This window comes from Nannospalax galili, unplaced genomic scaffold (genome assembly GCF_000622305.1).
Source record: "Nannospalax galili isolate Female #2095 unplaced genomic scaffold, S.galili_v1.0 scaffold410, whole genome shotgun sequence".
Taxonomy (NCBI): Eukaryota; Metazoa; Chordata; class Mammalia; order Rodentia; family Spalacidae; genus Nannospalax; species Nannospalax galili.
Window position 1 is genome coordinate 1,467,958 of NW_008329143.1, and position 10,963 is coordinate 1,478,920.

The window sequence follows — 10,963 nt, forward strand, 5'->3', positions numbered from 1 at the left end:
GCTTCCGTGGTGCTTGCCATGCTCAAGGGCTGGGTTCCCAAAGGTAAGCGCGCAGCTCGGGGACCTTGGGCGGGCCAGGTGGCGGCACCCCGCGGCCCTCCGAGGCAGGTTCCATGATGGAATTTGAACGTTACCTCAAGAGGTTTCATATTTTCGATTAGTTATTTGTATTCACCTTCTGTTGAGGACTTCTTTAGGCTCATTTTTTGGTGTCCTTTGAGACAATACAAAGAGATTGCACCATGGACTACAAGTGTAAGCATTCCCAGCTCTGATGAGCACAGAAGTTTACTGTTTATAAAGTTCTGGTCTCTGTGGGCAGGAGGGAGTGGTTCGTCTTCAGGAGATAGGCAGAGTTTGACAAACTTTAAAACACTGTAAGAGACTACAAGATTTCTATTCGAAAGGAAACACGAGAAAACCCCGAGAGAAGAGAAATTTTATTTGTATGAATAAACTAATGCATGTTACCAAGCAGCAAAGGGAAAGGGTCTGCCACCCACTTCTGGTTTCCACAGCTAAAGAAACAGTTTCCTGCTATGGCTCTGAAGATTCCTGCCAAGAGAATATTTGGTGATAATTTTGATCCAGATTTTATTAAACAAAGAAGAGCAGGACTGAATGAATTCATTCAGAACTTAGGTATCCAGAGCTTTACAATCATCCAGATGTGCGCATTCCTTCAGATGGACAGCCCCAAGCATCAGTCAGATCCATCTGAAGATGGGGAAGGAAGAAGTACTCAGAAGCAACCCTCCACCTCACAGAACATCAACCTGGGACCAACTGGAAAGCCTCATACGAAACCAACTGACTTTGATTTTTCTAAAAGTTATTGGAAAGGGTAGTTTTGGCAAGGTTCTTCTTGCGAAATGGAAGCTGGATGGAAAATTTTATGCTGTCAAAGTATTACAGAAAAAAATAGTTCTCAACAGAAAAGAGCAAAAACATATTATGGCTGAATGCAATGTGCTCTTGAAAAACGTGAAACATCCGTTCTTGGTTGGATTGCATTATTCTTTCCAAACAACTGAAAAGCTTTATTTTGTTCTGGATTTTATTAATGGAGGGGAGTTATTTTTTCACTTACAAAGAGAACGGTCTTTTCCTGAACACAGAGCAGGGTTTTATGCTGCTGAAATTGCCAGTTCCTTGCTTGGGTTACTTGCACTCCATCAAAATAGTATACAGAGACTTGAAACCAGAAAATATTCTTTTGGATTCAATGGGACATGTTGTCTTAACAGATTTTGGGCTTTGTAAAGAAGGAATTGCTATTTCTGATACCACCACAACCTTTTGTGGAACACCAGAGTACCTTGCACCTGAAGAGATCAGAAAACAGCCCTGTGACAACACTGTAGACTGGTGGTGCCTAGGTGCCGTTCTGTGTGAAATGCTGTATGGGCTGCCCCCTTTTTACTACTGAGATGTTGCCGAAATGTACGATAATATTCTTCATAAACCCCTAAACTTGAGGCCAGGTGCGAGCTTCACAGCCTGGTCCATTTTAGAACTCCTGGAAAAAGGCAAAACTGACTTGGTACCAAAGAAGACGTTCTTGAAATTCAGAATCATCCTTTTTTGAGTCACTCAGCTGGACTGACCTTGTACGAAAGAAGATTCCACCACCATTTAATCCTAATGTGGCTGGACCGGATGATATCAGAAACTTTGACACCATCTTTACAGAAGAAACAGTTCCATATTCTGTGTGTGTGTCCTCTGACTATTCTATAGTAAATGCCAGTGTGCTGGAGGCAGATGATGCATTCCTTGGTTTTTCTTATGCTCCTCCTTCAGAAGACTTATTTTTGTGAATGGTTTGCCATTCAAAAACCATTGGGGAAATATAAGCCTGTGGCTGAGACTGTACCTCCTTTTTGTGTGAATATATTCAACTATGTATGAGTGCCTCATTTCTACTTATGTTGAAAACTATGAAAAACATATTTTCTGCTGTATGCAAGAAAAATAGGGCATTTCAAAGAGGTAAGTTTTGAATTAAAATTTGTATTCTTTATTAAGCTTATTTTTAAACAAAATTTAAAGCTATTATTATTCTTAGCATTAACCTTTTTTAAAGATAACTTTTTGCTACTGACTTTTTTCCTTGTTACGTTTACACTAACATCTAAGACTGAATAGTCTGTTTCAGTTAAGATCTATTAATACCTTTATAATCCTATGACTTTCATCATAGCAGAACTATGCAAATGGCACATGGTCATTAAGATGAAACCATATCTTTCTGTGATTAAAATCACTGTTTGAAAAGTGGTTCTTTCTAGAATTAAACTGTAAAAGCATAGTTAACATGTTGGCCGCTAGTTAATCCTGAATAACATTCATTTTCAGGTAATATAAGAAATAACAAAAAGAAACCATTTGCTTTTGAAATGCCAGTTTTAGTTTGTGCTTCATTTTTCCTCGAGAGCAAAAGGAAAAATTTAATGGCTAGAAATTTTAAGAATTCCCAAGAATCTGAAGAGTAATAAAGTACTACCAGATTTTTTTTAAGGTAGTGCCAAAAATCAATGTCTATGTCATATATTTATAGGAAAAATATATTCTATTTATGTTCCTTTTGACCTTTTGAATGTTTAATATATTGTTGAATAGATCTGAATCTTGGTGTCTATTTTTGCAAATATCTATTTCAAAATTGTCTTCCTAATTGATCAAGTTTTTTTAAATGATGGAAAAAAGTAACTTTCTATAATTTCAAATCAAAAAAATAAAATGGCAGATCTGGGTCAGTATAAATGTATGTAATCTTACTGTACTGTAACAAAAATAATTTTGCAGATAATACATATTCAGGATTTTTTTTGGTAGTTCTGGGGATCAAACACAGGGCATATCTACCATTGAACTATACTTCTAGCCTCTCCATGTATCTTGGAAAGAGTACTGGAAACTGACCTTAAAGATCATAACATGTTAATTTTTCTGCATTTTTAATGGCAAAACATATTAGCTACCAAGAAAACTAGCAAGAGGATGCTTAACTTGGGATTCTGATTCCTAGAGTCGCAGTTTTTCAGGTCTTGTAGAAAACAGTATTGTGAGACTATAACCGCCCAGCTTAGAAACTCTAAGGGCAAACTTTCTTGCATGTGTTCTCTTGAAAAAGAAATCACAAGAACATTTCTCACCAATCTCTTTCGACTTGAAAATGTTCAGTGGAGTGGGGATAATAGATGCTTTTGTTTGGTTAATACTATTTATATGCAGTACGCTGAATCTTCCTTGGACGTAAGATGTTAATATCTACACTGTAAATATTTGGTTGGCATTTCTGTAAGTTCTGCTTTTATATAAAAGATTTTGTTGACTATAAAGCAAGATAAAAATTAAAAAAAAAAGAATTAACCATTTTTAGCTGGGAGTGGTGGTGCACACCTTTGATCCCAGCACTCTGGAGGCAGAGGCAGGTGGATCTCTGTGAGCCTGGTCTATATAGTGAGTTCCAGGCCAGTCCACTACAAGGAGACCCTGTCTCAAAAAGAACCTCCCCCCCCACAAAAAAAAAAAAAGAGAATTAGCCATTCTTAGTCAGTGGTGGCTCCTGTCTGTAATCTCAGCACTCGGGAGACTAGGACAAGATGAGTTTGAGGCCAGTCTGGGCTACAGAGACCCAGTCTCTAAAAAAAAAGAAACCAAAGAAAAATAGCCACTCAGAGGAAGAAACATTCTTTGCATCTTCAGTTCTACTTCAGTCTTTCCTCAGGGCTCACTGATGAGAACGACTTTGGAGTTCACTTTCAAGGGCTCTTTAGCCCTCACTTCTGCATTCTTGCCCTTGGCGGTGTCAGGAACATTCTAATTTCACTGATAGCCCAAGTGAGTTCTCTAATCTCATTTTGCTTGATTTTGATATATCATTAAAAAACCCCAAACACAGCTGAGCGTGGTGACACACGCCTTTAATCCCAGCATTCAGGAGGCAGAGGCAGGCAGATTTCTTCGAGTTCAAGGCTAGCCTGGTCTACATAGGGAGCGAGTTCCAGGCCAGCTGGGGCTATAAGAAGACCATCTCAAAAAAACAAACAAAAAAACCCCCAACCAACCAACCAACCAACCAACCAACCAACCAGCCAACTCAAAAACCCCACAAATAAAACCACAATGCAGGAAAATCGCCTTAGAGGCTGATTGTGAGGTCGTTTAATCCCAGCACTCGGGAGGCAGAGACAGGCAGTCTACAGTATAGTGAATTCCAGGCTAGCTGGGGCTACATAGTGAGACCCAAGCAAGAAAAGCTGACTGCTGAGGCTGGAGAGATGGCTCAGCAGTTAAGAGCACTTGGCTGATCTTTCAGAGGACCCAGGTTTGATTCCCAGCACCCACATGACGGCTAACAATCATCTCTAACTCCAGTTCCAGGGGATCTGACACCCTCTTCTGACCTCTACAGGCATTGCATGACATAGCTATATTACATACATGCAGGCAATATACTCATACACATAAAATAATTTTTTTTTACTTTTATCTGCGGATTTTATGCTCAATTTATTCCCATGCTGTAAGTTTTTGTTTCTTTAGTTTCTTCTGGGATATCTTTTTCTTTTGTGCAACTTCCTCTTCAGGCTTAGGAACAATTTGTTTCTTTTCAGTGAGGATCATTTGGATGTGGCAGGAGGAGCTCATGTGTGGGTTAATGTAACCATGAGCTCTGTAAGTTCTGCCGGGCATCTTGGGTGATTTGTTCACCCGGATATGCTCAGTGACCAGAGAGTCTACATTTAAACCCTCAAATTCAGCATTGCTCTCTGCATTTTTAAGCACATGCAGCAAAAATGCAGCACTCCTTTTGGGCCACTGACCTTGTGTCTGGCCCCACTGTTTGGCCTGGGCACACCTACCAACTCCACCTATAATGCTGGAATGGCACACACTGCTTCTTTAAAGTGATATCTTTCAGATACTTGGTGGCTTTTCAGATACGCATACCCTTGATGACTTGGGCAGTTTCACGTGTGTTCTTAAAGTGACCATTAAGATTGGAACCTCTTGATTTGCATGATTTTGTAGGATGTTCTGGGTCAAGAAAGTAACAAACCATTTTCACATGTCACCTTGGAGGCTTACAGGAAGAGAATAAAATATATTTTTTTAAAAAGTTAACTGCTGTGGCTGGAGAGATGGTTCTGTGGTTAAGAGCACTGACTGCTTTTGCAGAGGACCCGGGTTCGATTCCCAGCACCCACATGGCAGCTACGAACTGTCCTTAACTCCAGTTCCAGGGGAATCTGAAGCTCTCTTCTGACTTCTGCAGCATTGCATGACATGGGTACACTCACATACATGCAGGCAATATACTTATACACATAAAATAAAAATAATAAAATACTAAAAACAAAAAGTTAACTATTTGGCTCAGATAGTTCTGAACAAGTAGGAGCACTTATCATGCACCAGGTATCAATTTGTTTAATCACCATAAAACTGCCATAAGTTTTTAAATGTTTAATTAGTTAGTTACTTTGTTTTTTGAGACAAGAGTTTCTCTTGTAGCCCCAGCTGGTCTGGGATCAAAGGCATGGGCAACCATACCTGGCCCTATTTTTATTTTTTATTTTTTGAGACAATCTGGATATGTAACACAGGCTGACCTCCAACTTGAGGTCCTCCTGCCCCAGTCCTCTGAGTGCTAGGATTATAAGCACGTACATACCATCATGCCCCTCCCCAGCTTTTTAAGAGGCTGAACTTGAACTTTCTAGATAGTTCAGGATGACTTTCAACTTCTGATTTCACCTCCCAAGTGTTGTGATTTCAGGCTTGGGCCACTCCCATTTTATAAATGAAAATTTCGAGGAAGGTAGAGGTGAAGCGCCTCATCTCGACTCTGGATGTAGCAAATTTCAGTGAGGAAGTAAGTTAACTGTGGTTCTCTCACAGAGACAAGTAGCTCTGAAGTCGTAGGGAGGAGGGGAGATCTGAACCCCACCTCCTATCCTGCACCCCTGCCCTGAGCCCACCTGGGCATGCAGGTGACCCCTGAGGTGAAATCTTCTCTCATTGGGGGGAAGTTGGAGAGAAACAAGTAGGGTTGCAAGAGCTTACCCTTTGGCACTAAAGTCTAACATCCACTGAATTGAAATGAACCCTTGGCAAGATACATAAATTAGATAAATTCAGTCCCTGGCACCTTTGGGAAAAGTTCCTTTATTAAAAAAAATTTAGTACATTTACATGATTGTCATCACCCTTCCTCTACAGAACACACAGAGAAAATAAAAAATACAAGACGACCTAGACACACTCAGTATAAAAATGTAGTGATCTATCCCAATGGGAGGCCTCAGGGGCCTCAAGATCAGAGGAATCCACCAGGGCCAGTGAGTCCTGCAGGCTGTGCTTCTGGAGAGCCTGAGGGGACACTGAGGACCCATCTCTAAATTTTTGAAAACAGTATTTAAAAAAAAAATGCAAAAAGAGGCTGCTTTCTAAATAGAGGGAGTCATTTGAGGGGGAAAGTCACCACAGGACATCAGAGTGGGTCCCAGCCCAAAACATGGGGCCATGCATTGCATGGCAGGTGAGACTTCTAGAAATTCAGCCTCTGAAGTGACTGTGACCTTGGCAGAGAGATCAGTGTTGAAGTCAGCATCACATCCTTCCATGTGAAAGGCTTGCAGTCCAGCCTTTGTGTCAGATGTGGTGTACAGAACAGGCCACTGGCCGACAAGCTTCAGAATCCTTGGCTGAAGTGGGGACCGAACTCTCTTGGAGATGCTGCTGTGACCTGACCTTTAGTTCCTGCCTGGCTGGCTTGGCAAAGGCAGCTCAGTCATCCTCACCACAGCCATACATGTCAGCCAGTTTCTTGAATCGACTTCCCCACTCATTCAGGTAGTTGTAGTCCTGGTCCTGATCAGAGGCTGAGGAGGTGAGGGAACTCAAGGAGGCAGCATCCGAGCCGCTGCCCTCATAGTCGAACACTAGCAGGGAGTCGTAGGGCGGGGCTGTAGGGTCTGAGTTAGCAGCCTTCAGGTTCTGGGGCAACAGAGAGCAGCAGTTAGGAGTGGCAGAGGGTGAGCCCTGTCAGTGGCTTGGGCTCTGTTGACTCAGAGCCTCTGCTGTGTCTCTATACCTTCCCACAGAAGGTGGTGGCGTCTGCCGCTGAGGCTTTTAAGGTGGAAATTAAACAGGGCATAGAAAATTCTTAACATGGTGACCCAGGGCAACCCACACTAGTGGGGAAGGACCATGAGCCAGAACTTGGACTACACAAATTAGTTTTGGGAGCTTGGGAAAAACCTCTCAAGTGCTCTGTGCTCATTTCCTGTCCGTAAAATGATGATGCTCCCCCATGTCGTTCCCCCCATCTTGAGGCATTGAGGGGCACACACGAAGTTCTTAGTAGCTCAGCTCTTAGTAGTGATTCTGGCATAGAGCACAACATTATTTTCATATTTATAAAATGATGTGAAGATTGAGAAAGAATTTGCAAATTGTCTGGAAAATGTCCTCATCTAACTGAAGGGAAATGGTCCAGCTACCTGACCTCAAATATTTTCTCATCCCTGAGCAACTGTTCTGGAACGTGAGCACCTGAAGCATTTTTCTTTTTTTTTTTTTTTGGAGATAGAGTCTCACTACGTCATACTTGCTGGCCTCCCAAGTGTTGGGTTTAAAGATGTATGCCACCAGCCCCAGCTGGCACCTGTGTTTTTTTTAACACAGCACTTCCAAACACACTCAAGAGAGGCTCCCTGCTGAACTACTTCTAGGAGGGCAAGAGGGGTAAGCAATTGTGTTTCTATCTTTGCAGAGAACAAGAGCAGATCAGCCAATTTTTTTTTTTTTTTTGGTCTTTTTTGAGACAGGGTCTCCCTGTAGCCCCAGCTGTCCTGGAACTCACTATGTAGACCAGGCTGGCCTTGAATTCACAGAGATCCACCTGCCTCTGCCTCCCGAATGCTGGGATTAAAGGTGTGCACCACCATACTGGGCTCAGATCAGCCAATTTTGAATGCTTCAAGTTATATTATTATTATGCATGTGTGTGGGTATGTATGCCATAGTGCATGTGTAGATCAGAGGACAGATTTCAGGAATCTGTTCTCGTCTTTCCCAGTGGGTTCTGGGGTTCAAACTCAGGTTGTCAGATCTATGCAGCAAGTGCGTCTCTGAATCACCTGACCAGCCCCTAATTTTGAACTTTAACTGTTTTTTTTTTTTTTTTTTCCACCCTTCTCTTTTTCTGTTAAGGCTCTCTAGTCATTGACTGCTGCCTAGGTACCAGGCTGTGCTGGGCTTACCTCAGAGACTTCCCACATATCTAACTCATGGTTCTACAGATTTGATTTATTGGGGGAGTTAAAGCTCGAGCTGGGTCACAGCCAGATCAATGGGGCTCCAGTTCCTGGAGGAGTCAGAGGCTATTGGGGGAGGTCTTGGTGAAGTTCCCCTAGGGAGTCCAGTAGCAGACAGGTTCGGGAGCTTCTACCAGCACTGATCTAGGCATTTCCTCATTTAGTCCTTGAAGTATCCCCCAAAACTTCCAAAATTTCCTGTACATGGAAATGTTATTTATTTATTTATAGACTGAATGGCACTCTTAGCACAGGCTGGCCTGGAACTCACAGCAATCCTTTTGCCTTGTTCTTCTAAGGGCTGGGAATACAGGCATGAACCACCATATCCAGCTTCATAGTCTAATCTTTAAAATTGAAACAAATAGTCTGGCTCCAGAATATTCAGTTAACAATTCAATGTTTGAACACATGAAGAAATTATTCCTAATTGGTTCTTAAGTAGTCTACAAATTTGGGGTTCATGGGAAAAAGAAAAGCCCGCAAATACTCAAATATGAAGGTCACACAGCTGGTAGATGGTGGAGGCAGAATTTGAACCCAGAACCCAGACTGAAACCCCATGCTTATTCTCCCATGCTGCTTGTATGGGCTTGACTTGGGGCTGCCCTAGGCTGGCTATGCCTCACCTCAGTGATGAAGTTGCCGATTTCATCTGGGTTGGCTGGCCGGGGACGGTACATGGGTGTGGGGATGAAGGTTGGTGCCACATCGTTTCGGAGAACCACCTCAGGCCTGGCCTCTAGACCACGGTGGAGTTGGGTGATGTCATAGTCCTTTATGAAAACAAATGGGAGCCCTGGGTTGAGAACTCTGCCCATTTCCTCTGTCACACCTCACCTATCCCCATGCTCTGGAAAATGCCAGGGATTTCAGAAACCCCTCATTTCTACCCTCCCCTGTTCTTTCACATTAAGGGCAGACTTGAGAGCCACTTCACTAGGGCAAAGAGACTACGGCGTTGTCCCAGAGGAGAGGAAATTGGGTGGCCAACTCTGCAATGAAGAATAATGCTTCTTCCAGGGCTGGTCAACATGGCTAACAGAGTTATAGTTGGATGATCTAACTACTCCTGCCATAGGCCTTGAAAGTATCCCTATCTCCCCCGCCCAGCTTCCTCCAGAGACCTACCTGGTCCTCTTCACCGCCACCCTCTTCACCATAATAGAAGACATTGTCTCGAGTGTCATCTTCTGGGAGCAGAAGGGGCTCTTTGACCTTCCTCTTCTTTCTCACCAGCAGGAGGAGCACCAGCAGGAGGACTGAAAAAGCAGAGGAGGACTATGAGTCCTCCTCTAGCCACACAGCCAGTCAGGACCCCATGCCCTCAGAGCCTACCTAAATTTATTTTGGGGTTTTTGAGAAAGGGTCTCACATTGCCCAGATTGGTTTCAGCATTAGTTGAGGCTAACCCTGAACTCCTGATCCTTGTGTTTTTACCTTTAAATGATGGGATCACAGGTGTGCACTACCACACCCTCCTCCATTTAAATTTAGAGACTTCCACCCTTCTGTTCCCCGTGTAGAATCCTGGCTTCATCTTTTAGGCTCAGCTTGGTGTCGCCTCTTAGAAGAAACATGACTATAAGCCTCCCACGTACACAGCTCTACAGCATTTACTAGCATCAGGCTTCCCATACTTGGTGGTGTTTTGTGGGCACAGGAGCTTCCTAGTAGCTGTTGTCTTCCAATGAGACTCAGATACTTGGTGTCCTCTAAATTAGCCATAGACTTAAATTTAAAGGCAAGATGATGCAACTCTGACATACAGTCATTTGATCTTAGTTGCAAATGCTATATTGGAATTTTAAGGAAGGACTGGCTTTTAGTGACACAGTTTGTTAGACTAGAAGAGCATTTGCACATGGGGGGGGTTTGCCCAGCTAAGACATTTGCACATGGGGGTTGCCAGCTAAGACTTAGGCTGCTCTCCCTGTCAGGGGTACTCTCTCACCTCTGCTGTGGCAGCTCAAGTTAAGAGGCCACAATCACTGTTTAGGACTATTACTTTTTTGCTGTTGATGGAAGTGCCATCTCCATGGCCAGACAAGACAGACCTAGCTTTCTTTGGGAGGCCATGGCTTCTCAAGATGCACACTCAGGTGTGGACCAGATATGATTTTTTTTCTTCGCTTTTCCTTCCCACGGGTCTAGGGGAAACCTAAAGGCCAACTGGATTTCTCACCTGAACCCAAGGCTTATGTGCCCACTCATTTCTCCATTTGGACTGACCTGGCCAATCTCTTCCCAGTCCTTTCCAAATCCAAACGGGAAACTCCATATTTCCTTCCCATTCTCTCTTCCTTCCTCCTTCCTAATTCAAACTCATACTCATGTATCCTAGGCCTTGAACTTATTATATAGCTAAGACTGGCTTTGAATTTATGCTCCTGCCTCTACCTCCTGCATATTGGGATTACAGGTGTTTGCCACCATGCCCATTTTTTTATGTGGCACTGAGGTGGAATCCAGGGCTTCATGTATGCCAGGCAAGCACTTAAAAAAAATTATTGGGGTTGGAGAGATGGCTCAGTGGTTAAGAACACTGGTTGTTCTTGCAGATGACCCAGGTTCGAATCCCAGAACCCACATGGCAGCTAACAACTGTCCATAACTCCAGTCTCAGGGGATCT

General features: G+C 43.1%; 1 protein-coding gene and 2 pseudogenes across 2 annotated transcripts in view; 1 reads left to right on the top strand and 2 right to left on the bottom strand.

Annotated features, from left to right (window-relative positions):
• The first annotated feature begins 518 nt into the window (after window positions 1–518).
• Window positions 519–1,820, top strand: LOC103735033 (annotated as a pseudogene).
• Window positions 1,821–4,518: 2,698 nt separating this feature from the next.
• Window positions 4,519–5,071, bottom strand: LOC108490871 (annotated as a pseudogene).
• Window positions 5,072–6,429: 1,358 nt separating this feature from the next.
• The window catches only part of Cdh3 (cadherin 3), a 58,122-nt gene continuing 53,588 nt past the window's right edge, over window positions 6,430–10,963 (bottom strand). For both annotated transcript variants that reach the window (XM_029563901.1, XM_008833939.3), the window contains exons 14-16: window positions 9,462–9,592; window positions 8,960–9,106; window positions 6,430–7,008 (exon numbers count right to left, since the gene is read on the bottom strand). In XM_029563901.1, coding sequence (XP_029419761.1) covers window positions 6,799–7,008; window positions 8,960–9,106; window positions 9,462–9,592 — 488 coding nt within the window. In that variant the 3' untranslated portion in view covers window positions 6,430–6,798. The remainder of the gene's footprint in view (window positions 7,009–8,959; window positions 9,107–9,461; window positions 9,593–10,963) is intronic.